The sequence below is a fragment of the Hemiscyllium ocellatum genome, chromosome 39 (assembly GCF_020745735.1).
Source record: "Hemiscyllium ocellatum isolate sHemOce1 chromosome 39, sHemOce1.pat.X.cur, whole genome shotgun sequence".
Classification (NCBI taxonomy): Eukaryota; Metazoa; Chordata; class Chondrichthyes; order Orectolobiformes; family Hemiscylliidae; genus Hemiscyllium; species Hemiscyllium ocellatum.
Window position 1 is genome coordinate 19424381 of NC_083439.1, and position 15383 is coordinate 19439763.

Below are 15383 nucleotides of genomic sequence, written 5' to 3' on the forward strand. Positions count from 1 at the left end.
TTACTGAACTAACCTTATCTACAGTACCCAAACAGAGAGGGCAACAGACATTACAATATAATATACTGCGAGTGGTGCTCACACAAAAAGAGATTCAGAAACTGGTTTTGTAACATGTGGTTCTATGCAAAGTGGTAATACAATAGGCTCTTCAGGTTTGCTGACGTGATGCAAGAGGAGAAAGGAAGAGGGATGCAGTGCTCATAAAGGAAGCCAGGAGGCTCTCAGGGCAAGATGAGAATACAATGGGAGCAGGTGATCATGAAGTTCAATTCTTGAAGTCTAGCCCTGAGGAGTTAGCTGCAGTGTCAGAAACATTCCAACAGCCTCGCAGGGGTGGTAACAGCCAGCGAATGGATCTTGACTTGACATCTGCTCCCTACAGCTCCACCAATATGACAATGTAGCACACCACCATCACTCATTCGTCAGCAGAAAAGACTAATGCCAAGATCATGAGCATGTTCTACTGCAGAGGAGACTGATGAGGAGTTTGGAGCGGCAATGTATGCTGCTAGGAATACACACTGGGATGCTTATTGCCCTGTCGAGCAGTATAGACACGTTTGTGACATAGGGCTTTGGTGTGAGATGAACTCTGTGCTATCCAGTGTGGAAAACATCAGATGACACCAAATCCAGAGGAATGGAAAATTGCAACAATCTATGAACAACTGCATTAGATAACAGATAGATAGCTGATAGATAGGCAGGAGATAGAGTATCAATGTTAAGGAATGGGTGCCAAAACATTTAGAATAATTAAACAAAGAGTGTCTGAAAATATAAAACACCAGGAATTTGCATATGTGATGGCACTGTTGAGGATTTAATGAGTTAGAGTGAAATGTTCCTCAGTTCACCAGTGGCAAATTTACACCATAATCTGTTCGAGAATAAAACAGAATGTCCCTCTGCCATACACACAGACCCACGCACACATCAAATCTAAACAGAATCAGCAGGAGTTGCTGTCATTCGCAGCTGGTAAATATTTTACATGGCACTGGGAGAACTTTCACATTATAAACTATTTTAATTGTTAGGTCTATCCTGTGGGCACCTTTTGCTGCTGTGACATTACATTCTAATACCATAAAATCGACCCACTTCATCAGGGCTTAAACTTTAACCATAAACTTCTTGTGTGATCAACACAGAGAGCAGCGGTAATGAAATGTGGCCAATTGCTGATGGTTGTTGTTATTCCTACCTGTGATCAAAGCTCAGTCATCTTCAATCCTCCATCTATTTAATCAAAATTGAGGAAGACAAAAGCATTCCCAGCAAGTTACAGTGAGATGTACATAAGCCAATCATGTAATAATCTCCTGAAGTGCACTTACTCAGCAAATTAATTTTTATTCACTCTGCCTCCAAAAGAATAAATTATACAACACTATCCAGTCGTATGATCAACACCATCAGATCCAATCCTACAACATTGCCCTTCACATTGGTGCAGAGACTCAGCACTGACACATAACATAGAACCAAAACCATTAATAAGAAGCTATCGGGAGCTATTTGATATAAAATAAATGCTAACAAGTACAAGTTGTAACTTAAGCTTGGATGCCAGCTCAAAAAACCTCTCAACTGAGTTGCTGCCTTCTTCCCCTCTGCTAGGTATTTACAGATCAAATGCTTTTGTGTCATGGAATAGTGTGAGAAGCCTTAAAACTCACACTATAAAGTGATACAATTTGGAGTGATAATCAGGTTCTGAATACCCACAAGGTGCTGAGTTCTCAAGCTGAGACCAGGTGCTTCATTATAGGGTGGGAAAGAGAGTTAGAGAGGCAGACGGCTGTGTCTGCGCCAGTCAGGAGAGTTGTAGGTTGAAGTTTGGAAATGGCTCCCGAACCTTTTTGGTCACACATGGTGCCAAGCTCAAATGAATACTTCAATGAATCCATTTTGTCAGGAAGACTTACCCATTTTCAGCTGCGCTGACAACACACGGTTGCTTCTCACTTGCTTTGCCCAGGCAGGTAATGGGAGAAGTGTGACCAAACAGAAAGTGTCTTGGCAGCGTCTAGGAAAATACAAAATATCATTTGTACATGGGAATAAAGCAAAACTTAAACAGGTCTGGTGGTTTTTAATGAAGACATTTGTTGTCTTCGCTCACTCATGGCAACAAGCAAGAACTCCAGACCAGCTTCTTATAGGAAGGCTGGCTGAATGAAGTGACAGTGATAGCCCTTACCCCAGGAATAAGGACGCTAGGAGTGGAACCCTACACCGCCTCCCCACCAAGGAGCTGTGCTTTGCTCAGCGGCGCCATTGAAGGAGTAGTGGCAGCTCCCCACATTGCATCCATCCAAAGCCCAGCATTACCTCGGGACTCAGGCAACAGTTGGGAAGTGGTGGGGGTCACAGGTTGGTGGAGGGAGGATAGAGGGAGTGGTCAGCTACAAGGGATGACTCCCAGCAAATCTTCCCTGTTACAGATGCCAAGTCCCTTTACTGGGTTTTGATTGCTTTGGACCCTCCCAGGAAAGCTAGCATCCCGACAAGATCTCCTTTTTGGCTTTCCTCATGGTGAAGCCCAAGCCCATCACTGGGGTGGGCTTGTTAAGTGGCCCACAGTTCCCTGATTAAACAGTTCCCCCACCTGCGCCAAATATGCCTCGTGGGGAGGCCACTGAATTTTGCCCAATATTTCTACAGCTCCAATACAAAAACAGTAACTGCTGGGAAAGCTCAGCAGGTCTGGCAACACCTATGGATAGAAATTAGAGTTAACGTTTAGGGTCCACTGACCCTTCTTCTACAGTTCTCCTGTTAAGTCCTCGAGTATGAAGAAAAAGGTTTCATTCCGAAGCTAAAAATTGCAAGGGATGGGATGATGAGTTATAGTCACCAAACAAGATGTAACAGCATTTGCAAACAGACCCTTTCAGTTGCAACAACAGCAGGGGTAGAGAAAGACCTCTCTGAGAAGCCAATAGCTGTTGGCTGGAGGATGAGCAGGGTCAACCTTGAGTCAAGTTTGCTGAGTGTCTCACCGAGCAGTAGATGATTACATTGCAGTGGATAGCGCAGGATTTTCAAGTGATTTAGGTGAAGAGTCCTGATTGCACCTGGAGAACAGAATGACTGCAATATTGTCATAGAGTCATAGAGATATACAGCATGGAAACAGACCCTACAGTCAACCCGTCCATGCCGACCAGATATCCTAATCCAATCTAGTCCCACCTGCCAGCACCCAGCCCATATCGCTCCAAACCCCTCCTATTCATATACCCATCCAAATTACTCTTAAATGTTGCAATTGTGCCAGCCTCCACCACTTCCACTGGCAGTTCATTCCATACACACACCACCCTCTGTGTGAAAAAGTTGCACCTTAGGTCCCTTTTATACCTTTCCCCTCTCCTGTCTATGATTTGTGCCAGGCTGTTAACCATTGCTGTGAAACTGCACTATTTTTGATGAACCAAACAAAGTTGTGTCAAATTGCTTTAAACAACATTAAATCCACCGAATGGCACTCCAGAGCAAACTCTTGAACATAACATCTCTCTTTTGAAGTAATCATGATATCATTCTGAATGACTTTTGAAACAAAGTTTGTGTAAACTCCAATTTAACATGAGTTTTAAATTATTTATTTAAGGTTCATTATGACTATCCCAGAACAGTTTCACCCGCTCTATGGTCTAGCCTGATGAGGAGTAGCAGTGACCTCAAAATGAAGCAAAAAGGAGCATGTTACCACATTGCACAAATCAATTTCCCATATTGATTTCTGGCCAGCCACAACATCTAAATGACAGTTCAGTCAAGCCCAAGATAGTGCAACTCTTCAGGTCATTAGTGTGCTGTGTATACACAGAACAAGATGTATCACCTTATAAACCACTTCAGTATAAGAATAGACTTCGGCTGCCACAAACACAAAATTATAAGGTTGAACAAAAATCGTTCTATGCTTAACAGAAGTAATTTTTCTAAAGCTGAAAATATAAATGCAAAGGCATACATTTTTCTTTCCTTCACATATTATTTGTACCAGACTGCACAAAATCAAGATTTTTTTCAAGATGCTTGTATTTCAACAAAAGGAACATATTTTTGTTGCAATTCATTTTGCAAATTGCTAACCTTGAAATCAGGTGACAGGTTCCAGAGGCAAATCTGCCCTTCCCGGCTCCCTGTCACGATAGTTCGCTGATCATCGGTTAGCATGAGAGCGCAGATTGAGTGAGACGGTGCTTTCCTCTCCCACACTGCTATTGGCTGGACAATACTCTTCATCGTGATCAAAATACCTGTAAATGATATTGATGGGTCAATATTCACTGATTCAAAACCTGTTAAACCAATTAATTCTTCCAGGTAGAAAAGTTTATTGTTCAAATTTGTACACTGTATTGCATATTTGTTACTACATTTTATGTTGCAAATTGGTTCACTGGAGGGGATGCAGATGAGCATCATGAGATTGGTTCCGGAGTTGAGGCGTTTGGCTTATGAAGAGAAACTGAGTAGACTGGGATTATATTCACTGGAATTTAGAAGCACGAGGGGAGATCTTACGGAAACATATAAAATTATGTAGGGAATAGATAAGAAAATAGTAGAGAGGATGTTTCCAATAGCGGGTGAAACTAGGACAAGATGGCATTATCTCAAAATCACGGGAATCTGATTTAGGACTGAATTGAGAAGGAATTTCTTCACCAGAGGGTTGTGACTCTGTGGAATTCTGTGCCCAGTGAAGTAGTTGAGGCTTCCTCGTTGGATGCTTTAGGCTAAGGCAGATAATTGTTTGAACAGCAAAGGAATCAAGGGTTACAGTGAGAGGGCAGGTAAGTGGAGCTGAGACCACAAAAAGCTCAGCCATGATCTTATTGAATGGGAGCAGGCTCGATGGGCCAGATGGCCTACTCCTGCTCCTAGGTCTTACGTTCTTATGTTTTACTGGAATTTATAGTGTTATACACAGTTGGTACACAATTTGAACTTACATGTTTTTGAGCAAAAAATGTCTCAAGGAGCCTAACTCTAGCATCAACACGAATTCCTTCAGAAACCATCCATTCATGTAAAGTTTTGAATTTCAGAAACGCAACCACAACTTTAAGAGAGGACTTAGTGGACTTTATGTGAAAAACTTCTAATGATAAAAATAAAACAATATATTATCATTTGGGATTTGAAGTTTAATAAAGAGACAGTCAGCCAGTTCTGTGAAAGTATTTTATTTTGAAGGTTAGAAAGTCAACTGTAAGAAGTAATCTAAATACATGATTTCCAAAAAAGGATGTTACTTTAGTCAATGTGGTGTTAAATAATAAGGAAAACAATTGTGTTCCTTTATATACAAATATTTTCTTTACTGCAGGGTATTTAAATTAAAAATTGTGAGATTAGTTCTCTTATATATTCTCTTGCATTCAATATATTACATTATATTCTTTTACTTTCCAAATGCTCAGAATAATGGATCTCCAAATCTTAAAAAGGTCACACGCTGAATCGCCATTCTTGTAAAGATAAAATTACTTCTAACACACAAGCCCTAACTATAGGGAGTTGCCAGCTTATGTGAAATATTAGTATGTTTTATTGCAGGATAAACTTACATTCATAGCATTAGGAACATCTCTGTAACCAATACATTAGGTAGCAAATACACTGGAAACCATTCATGTTGTTATGTTAATAAAGCTTGCCTTCCGCAATATATTGTAAAAAGAAAACTTTCAAATCATGCACCATAAAAAGTAATTTCATACAGCTTAAATGGTTTGTTATAATATGCTTACGTACTTGCTTCAAAAATTAATTTGGTTCTGAACAGACACGTACCAAATGCTTATTATCTGAGAGCTGCGACTGTGTTGATCAATTGAACATAATGGTATCTGAACTAAGACCAGACAAATTAGTGAATCAGGAATCCACTCACTCAAATCTAAAATCTAAAAAGCATAAAATAATCACACTTTGTGCAGTACTGTGGGAGTGCTACATAGTCAGAGGTGCAGTCTTTCGAATGCTACATTAAACTGAGGCCTTATTTAGATTTTTGGGTAAAGACAAAATATCCCAACACACTATTATGAAGGACATCAGGAGTGGCCTGGTCAATAGTTATCTCTCAAGCAACTTCAGCCTAACCGATTATCCGGCCATTATCATATCGCTGTTTGTGGGAATTTGCTGTGTACAGATTGATTGCCATCTTTCCTGCATTACAACACCTAACTGTGAAGCTTTCTCCGATATCCCAAGGTCAAGAAAGGTTTGATATAAATCAATGCTAGTCTTTATTTCAAATTAACATAGTTTTGTATAGTGACGATCATGATCAGTCTGTCTGTCTCTCTCAGCAGCATGGCTGTACTGAACAAGGAAGCAGACATGCAGCAGAGAAATAGCCCCGTTAGTCCAACTAGTCCATGTGGAACATTAATCCAAACTAAACCAGATTAGAAAAGGTTGCTGAAGCTAAGCATTTTAAGATATAAAACTTTGAATACATGTATGATTATATTCAAGAACAGTGTCTTCCCCACTATTATCAGACTTTTGAATGGGCCTCTCAAATGTTAATTCTGATGTCTGTCTCTCTCTACACTTTCTCTGCAGCTGTAATATTGGATTCTACACTCTGTTCTGCTGCATTTGTATGGTCTGATCTGCCTGTATAGCATGCAAAACAACACTTTTCACTGTATCTCATTCCATGTGACAGTAATAAATTATTAATCAATCAATCACCTCTCTTCATTGTTGTCTCTATTTCATATGCATCAAGTAGCAGAATGGGTTCAGGGTCAATCAAGTACTTTCTGGCATTTTGAAAAAGTAGCTAGCATAAGTCACCAAGTACAGTGAACACAGTAACATTAAAATAGTGTCCACTAGCTTTTCCAGCTTAGTAACTCCAGGTGAAGATACACGGAAATCCCGAAGACTCAAAAACTAGTAAGTCATCGGCTGAACAAAACAGGTAGTGTAAGCTGTGCAGTTGTAGTAAGGGAAAATGCAGCAACTTTTAATGTACAATTCCAATTATTATCATCATATTCTGCAAACTGCACCTGGTCAATATATAGACAAAAACTCATCCGTCATTTCAGCTCATTGTTTTGCTAAATGTTCCCACTTTAAACTGTGATAGAATGAACACTATAAAAAGACCATTGTTTGGGCTGAAAGCCAAAGACTCATTTTAGAAACAGCACATACTTAAAATGAATTGCCGGATAGCCAAAAGGCAAATTTCAGTAATTTGGAGGTCTTATTGGTTTTCAGGATGTTTACTGAATTCATTGCACATTTTCCACAACAGAGTTATTCCAGTGTTTATGGCTCACACGAGTCAGAACTCGTCTCTTTCTATATAAACACATTAACGTAATCTCTCCTTAAATCATGAAAATATAAAGAATCAAACCACCTTCAATGATTGTGTGTGTATGTGTGTGCCTGTGTGTTAGTGTACGTGTGTGTGTGTGAGTGTGTGTGAGTGAGTGTGTGTGTCTCCAGTGAGCTAACACAGCCTTCTGCCACCTGAGGAAAAGGCTGTTCGAGGACATCAACATCAGATCCGAGACCAGGATAATGTTTTACAGAGCTGTGGTGGTTCCTGCTCTCCAAATTCCTCTCAGATGTGAACTGGCTCCAGCAGACACCTAACGGCATTGGAGCAGTACCACCAACGCTGTCTGCGCAACATCCTGCAAATCACTGGGAATAAAGACGCACCAAGACTAGCATCCTTAAACAGGCTGTCATCCCCAGCATCGAGGCACTGACCACCCGTAATCGGATGCAATGGGTTGGGCACATTGTTTGCATGATACAAGACTCCCCAAGCAGATGCTCTATAATTGTGTGTGTGTAAATGTGCATCTGTGTGTGTGTATTTGTGTTTGTGTGTGTGTGTGTGTGTGTGTGTGTGTATATATGTGATTGTGTGTGTGGATGCACGCCCGCGTATGTATGCGTTTGTGGCTGTCTGTGTGAACGTATATGTATCTGTGTGTTTGAACGTGTGCATGTATATATATCTGTGTGTATATGCATGTGTATATATGTGAGTGCATGTATGTGTATATATCTATGTGCATGTGTATATGTAACAGAGGCATTGATATTTTTGCATCCTTGTTTATCTGCTTGTTATGCTAATTGAGTCTGAGGAGCTTCCACTATTCTAGACCAGTCAACCTCTCTGGCTGCCGTGACATCAGTGGTGCTCCATCTTGACGTTTTGAGTCTAACTGTCAAAGCTTTGACAAAGGGTCAGTTAAACTCGAAACGTCAGCTCTTTTCTCTCTTTACAGATGCTGCCAGACTTGCTGAGATTTTCCAGCATTTTCTCTTTTTTGGTTTCAGATTCCAGCATCCACAGTAATTTGCTTTTACCCTGTGCTGGAGCAGATACCTCAGGAAATGGCCACCTTGAATATCTGGAGGGGAACTCCGCAGGAATGGCAGTTGTTCACAAAGTCAAGATGGAGCACCACTGATGTCACGGCAGCCAGAGAGGTCCACTGGTCTAGAATAGTGGAAGCTCCTCAGACTCAATTAGCATAACAAGCAGATAAACAAGGATGCAAAAATATCAATGCCTCTGTTACAAATGAGATGCAAGTCTAAGACAGGCTAACCTAGCTCAAAACGAGTAAATCCCCAGGAATGAATGATATTTATTCCAGAGTATTATGAGGCTAAAGAAATATCTTCAGAAGTGCAGATAATCTAATGGAAAGGAGTCTTTTGACATGGGATGGGGGAGTGTGGGGGGGAACCAGAAGGCCATAAATAGACAACTATGGCCTCAATATTAGAAAATGACAACAGATATATGCAACTATAGACTTTACATCCTATTTCCACTCAATGTAAATGAAGAAAGTTAAACGTTCTGCCACTTTAGTTTCGTTGTGGCCGAGAATGGAGTTGATAAACATTGCAGGAGTCTTTGTTGACTGCAAACATTACCTTTTATTTGAAAAATGGTAAATATTAATTCAATACAGGATGAGACTTCAACTCAGACACAACATTGTTAGAGAGAACCAGCTCCTACAAGTCATGTGATCGTGTTTACATATTCAGATTAACCGTGTACACAACAAATCTCTGCTTTGATGGTATATCAACAATTGAGTTGATGAGACTCAGTGTGGATTCAGAATGGGGAAATCCTACTTCAACAATATGTTAGCAGGTTTGAAGATAAAAGTAGGTGACAGCGAAGCCAATGACATGATGTGACAGTGAAGCCAATGACCAGCAAACCTCAAAGTTCTTCATGAGCAGCTTAATTGAGATTTTTTGACGAAGTAACTAAGAGGACTAATGAGGTAGGCGTGATCTATATGGACTTCATTCAGCAGTCCATATAGCCATTCAGCAAGGTTCCTCATGGTAGACTGGTTAGCAAGGTTAGATCACATGGAATACAGGGAGAACTAGCCATTTGGATACAGAACTGGCTTGAATGTAGAAGAAGGTGGTGATGGAAGGTTGCTTTTCAGACTGGAGGCCTGTGACCAGTGGTGTGTCACAAGGATCCATGCTGGGTCCACTGCTTTTCGTCATTTATATAAATAATTTGGATGTGTACATAGAAGGCATGGTTAGTAAGTTTGCAGATGGCACCAAAATTGCAACTGTAGAGGACAGCAAAGAAAGCCACCTCAGAGCACAACTGGATCTTGATCAGATGGGCCAATGGACTGAGGAGGGAAGATGGAGTTTAATTTAGATAAACGTGAGGTGCTGCATTTTGGAGAAAGTGAGGACTGCAGATGCTGGGGAACAGAGTTGAAGAGTGTGGTGCTGGAAAAGCACAGCTGGTCAGGCAGCATTAGGATGTTTTTCCAGCACCACACTCTTCAGTGCTGCACTCCCAATTCCTTCGTCTCCGCCGCATCTGCTCCCAGGAGGACCAGTTCCAACACCGCACAGCCCAGATGGCCTCCTTCTTCAAGGACCGCAGATTCCCCCCAGACGTGATCGACGATGCCCTCCACCGCATCTCCTCCACTTCCCGCTCCTCCGCCCTTGAGCCCCGCTCCTCCAACCGCCACCAAGACAGAACCCCACTGGTTCTCACCTACCACCCCACCAACCTCCGCATACAACATATCATCCGCCGTCATTTCCGCCACCTCCAAACGGACCCCACCACCCAGGATATATTTCCCTCCCCTCCCCTATCAGCGTTCCGCAAGGACCACTCCCTTCGTGACTCCCTCGTCAGATCCACACCCCCCACCAACCCAACCTCCACCCCCGGCACCTTCCCCTGCAACCGCAGGAAATGTAAAACTTGCGCCCACACCTCCACACTCACTTCCCTCCAAGGCCCCAAGGGATCCTTCCATATCCGCCACAAGTTCACCTGTACCTCCACACACATCATCTATTGCATCCGCTGCACCCGATGTGGCCTCCTCTATATTGGTGAGACAGGCCGCTTACTTGCAGAACACTTCAGAGAACACCTCAGGGACGCCCGGACCAACCAACCCAACCACCCCGTGGCTCAACACTTTAACTCTCCCTCCCACTCCACCGAGGACATGCAGGTCCTTGGACTCCTCCACCGGCAGAACATAACAACACGACGGCTGGAGGAGGAGCGCCTCATCTTCCGCCTGGGAACCCTCCAACCACAAGGTATGATTTCAGATTTCTCCAGTTTCCTCATTTCCCCTCCCCCCACCTTGTCTCAGTCGGTTCCCTCAACTCAGCACCGCCCTCCTAACCTGCAATCTTCTTCCTGACCTCTCCGCCCCCACCCCACTCCGGCCTATCACCCTCACCTTGACCTCCTTCCACCTATCCCACCTCCATCGCCCCTCCCCCAAGTCCCTCCTCCCTACCTTTTATCTTAGCCTGCTTGGCTACTCTCTCTCATTCCTGATGAAGGGCTTATGCTCGAAACGTCGAATTCTCTATTCCTGAGATGTTGCCTGGCCTGCTGTGCTTTGACCAGCAACACATTTTCAGCTGTGATCTCCAGCATCTGCAGACCTCATTTTTTACTAGATGGGATGTACTCAAGGTTACAACAGGAAGTGAGGGAAGAGATTGCTCCATCTTTGGCGATGATCTTTGCATCCTCACTGTCCACTGGAGTAATGCCAGATGATTGGAGGGTGGCATATGTTATTCCCTTGTTCAAGAAAGGGCATAGGGATAATCCTGGGAATTACAGACCAGTCATTTTTTACGTCTGTGGTGGGCAGATCATTGGAGAGGATTCTGAGAGACAGGATGTATGATTACTTGGAAAACCATAGTTTGATTGGAGATAGCCAGCATGGCTTTGTGAAAGGCAGGTCATTCCTCACAAGGCTTACTGAATTCTTTGAGGATGTGACAAAACACATTGATGAAGCTAGAGCAGTGGATGTGGTATAAATGGATTTTAGCAAGGCGTTTGATAAGGTTTCCCATGGTAGTCTCATTCAGAAAATAAGGAAGCATGGGATACAGGGAAATTTGGTTGCCTGGATACAGAATTGGCTGGCCCATAGAAGACAGAGGGTGGTAATAGAAAAAAAGTATTCAACTTGGAGCTTGGTGACCAGTGGCGTTCCACAGGGATCTGTTCATGGACCTCTGCTCTTTGTGATTTTTATAAATAACTTGAATAAGAAAGTAGAAAGGTGGGTGAATAAATTTGCTATGACGTGAGGGTTAATGGAGTTGTGGATAGTGTAGTGGGCTGTTGTAGGTTGCAAAGGGTTGCAAAGCTCTGATAGGATGCAGAGCTGGGATGAGAAGTGGCAGATGGAGTTCAGCCTGGAAAAGTGTGAAGTGATTCATTTTGGAAGGTCGAATTTGAATGGAGATCATAGGGTTAAAGGCAGGATTCTTGGCAACGTGGACAATCAGAGGGATCTTGGGGTCCATGTCCACAGGTCCCTCAAAGTTGCCACCCATGTTGATAGGGTTGTTAAGAAGGTGTATGATGTATTGGCTTTCATTAGCAAAGGGATTGAGTTTAAGAGCCACAAAGTTATGATGCGGCTCCATAGAGCCTTGGTGAGACCACACTTGGAATATTGTGTACAGTTCTGGTTGCCTCATTATAGAAAGGATGTGGAAGCTTTAGAGAGGATGCAGAGAAGATTTACCAGGATGCAGCCTAGACTGGAGGGCATGTCTTATGAAGACAGATTGAGGGAGCTATGGCTTTTCTCATTGCAGTGAAGAAGGATGAGAGGTGACTTGACCAAGATGATGAGAGGCGCAGATAGAGTGGATAACCAGAGACATTTCTTTTCCCAGGATGGAAGTTTCTATCACACAGGGGGCATAATTTTAAGGTGATTGGAGGAAGGTTTAGAAGAGATGTCAGGGATAAGTTCTTTACACAGAGAGTGGTGGGTGTGTGGAATGCACTACTAGCAGTGGTAGTAGAGTCATGTACATTCAGGACATTTAAGTGACTCTTGGATAGGCACATGGATGATAGTAAAATGTAGAGTATGTTTGATCTTAGAGTAGGATAAAAGGTTGGCATAACATCCAAGGCTGAAGGGCCTGTATTATGCTGTATTGTTTTAGATTAGATTAGATTACTTACAGTGCGGAAACAGGCCCTTCGGCCCAACAAGTCCACACCGACCCGTCGAAGTGCAACCCACCCAGACCCATTCCCCTACATTTACCCCTTCACCTAAGACTATGGGCAATTTAGCATGGCCAATTCACCTAACCTGCACATTTTTGGATTGTGGGAGGAAACCAGAGCACCCGGAGGAAACCCACGCAGACACGGGGAGAACATGCAAACTCCACACAGTCAGTCGCCTGAGGCAGGAATTGAACCCAGGTCTCTGGTGCTGTGAGGCAACAGTGCTAACCACTGTGCCACCGTGCTGCCCACCGTTTTATGTTCGATGTTCTAAGCGTCAGTGTTGGGACTACAACTTTTCAATTTATACTTTTCAATTAATAATTTAGATGAAGGAACTGAGGGCTAAGTTTGTAGGTGATAGAAAGATACGTAGAGACGCTGGCAGTACTCAGCAGGTGGGGAGGTTGCAAAAGGATTTGGATAGGTTAGGTGAGTGGGCAAAGAAGTGGCAGATGGAATACAATTGGGTAAACGTGAGGTCATCCACTTTATTTGGAGGAATAGAGGCATGGACTATTTTCTGAATGGGGAGAAAATTCAGAAATCTGAAGTGCAAGGGAATTTGGAGTTCTAGTCTAGGATTCACTTCAGGTCAACCTACAAGCAGAGTCAGTAGTTAGAAAGGCAAATACAATGTTGGCATTTATTTCAAAAGGACTAGAATATAAAAGCAAGAATGTACTTCTGATACTTTATAAAGCTCTGGTCAGACCACGTTTAGAATATTGTGAGCGATCTAGGGCCTCATACCTCAGGAAGGTTGTACTGGCCCTTAACCGGGTCCACAGGAGGTTCACGAGAATGATCTCAGGCATGAAAGGGTTAACATATGAAGATCATTTGAGGAATCTGGGTTTATACTCGATGTATTTTAGAAGAATGGGGGGGATTAAATTGAATATTACGGAATACTGAACTGCAAAGATTGTGTGGACATTGGGTCATTGTTCCCATGAGCAGGAGAGACTAGGGCCGAGGGCACTGCCTTAGTGTAAAGGGATGACCCTTTAGAGAGAAAATGAGGAGGAACTTCTTCAGCCAGAGAGTGGTGAATCTATGGAATTCATTGTCACAGAAGGTTGTGGAAGCCAGTTATTGAGTATATTTAAGACAGAAATAGATAGGTTTCTGAGTGTCAAGAGGATCAAGGGTTATGGGGAGAAAGTAGGAGAATGGGGCTGAGAAACTTATCAGCCATGATTGAATGGTAGTGCGGACTCGATGGGCTGAATGGCCTAATTTATGCTCCTATGTCTTATAGGTCTTTCAGAAGTTTAAAAATTCATCAGGGGCATGGATAGGGTAAATAGACAAGGTCTTTTTGCCTGGGTTAGGGAGTCCAAAGCTAGAGAGCATAGGTTTAAGATGAGGAAGGAAAAAGTGAGGAGTGCAGATGCTGGAGATCAGAGCTGAAAATGTGTTGCTGGAAAAGCGCAGCAGGTCAGGCAGCATCCAAGGAGCAGGGGAATCGACATTTCGGGCATGAGCCCTTCTTCAGCATTCTTAAGATAAGGAAGGAAAGATATAAAAGGGGATCGAGGGGCAACTTTTTCACACAGAGGGCGGTGGCATGTATAGAATGAACTGCCAGAGGAAGTGGTGGAGGCTGGTACAATACAACATTTAAAAGGCATCTGGATGGGTGTATGAACTGGAAGGGTTTAGAGGGATATGGGCCAAATGTTGGCATTTGGGATTAGATTGGGTGAGGAGATCTGGTCAGCATAGTTGAGTTGGATTGAAGGGTCTGTTTCCGTGCTGTACATCTCTATGACTCTCTAACAGATGTTAATTAAATGTAAACCTTGATTCTGAATGGATCCTGGGAGCTGGTTAAAGAGAATGAAATGACTTGGATTCAGCAGAGAAGTTATTACAGAGAGTGGGGACCTTGTTTCTTGAAGCACCAAAGATATCCATTCACAGAAGGAATTACAAGGATGTTTCCAGAGTTAGAGGGTTTGAGCTACAGGGAGAGGCTGAATAGGCTGGGTCTATTTTCCCTGGACATTGGGGACTGAGGGGTGACCATACAGAGGTTTATAAAATCACGAGGGGCCCATACAGGGTGAATAACCCCAAGGTCTTTTCCCCAGGGTAGGAGAATCCAAACCTAGAGGGCATACGTTTAGGGTGAGAGAGGAAAGAGGTAAAAGGGACCTGAGGGACAATTTTCTCACGCAGAGGGTGGTGTGTGTATGGAATGAACTGCCAGACGAGGTGGTAGAGGTGGTATAACTACAACACTTAAAAGGCATCTGGATGGATAAATGAATAGGAAGGGTTTAGAGGGATAAGGGCCAAATGCTGGCAAATGGGACTAGATTATCAGCATGAATGGCATGGCCGAGTGCAGTTGAAGGGTCTGTTTCCGTGCGTACAGCTCTTATGGCTCTATGACCTGGTTTCAAGTCCTGAAATGTAAAGTTATTTCGGATTTGAGAATCTGAACATGGAAGTTGAATAACTGCAAAACGAGCTGTACAATGCATTAAGGTGGGCTAACAATGGCACAAGGTGGTGGAATTAAAGCAAATAAATACATATTCCTAGGACAAAAAGAGTGCATGCACTTGTGAATGGTATTGATTTAGGTATGGACAATATCTCCATGCTGGCTGCTAATAATGGTGTCACTATATACAGTCAGTGCAATTAGGAATTCTTTGGAAGGACATATTAAATTGAGATAAATGACCTCCCTCATTCAAAAATATCTTAAATCTTAATGTTCTTAACTGCCTGATACCAA

General features: G+C 42.8%; 1 protein-coding gene across 4 annotated transcripts in view; it reads right to left on the reverse strand.

The window, feature by feature from the left end:
• Positions 1-15383, reverse strand: part of LOC132834289 (WD repeat-containing protein 72-like) — a 314345-nt gene that overhangs the window by 278730 nt on the left and 20232 nt on the right. For 3 of the 4 annotated variants that reach the window (XM_060853011.1, XM_060853010.1, XM_060853012.1), the window contains exons 2-3: positions 4117-4283; positions 1938-2038 (exon numbers count right to left, since the gene is read on the reverse strand). In XM_060853011.1, coding sequence (XP_060708994.1) covers positions 1938-2038; positions 4117-4269 — 254 coding nt within the window. In that variant the 5' untranslated portion in view covers positions 4270-4283. The remainder of the gene's footprint in view (positions 1-1937; positions 2039-4116; positions 4284-15383) is intronic. The other variant, XM_060853013.1, reaches the window with a different exon arrangement.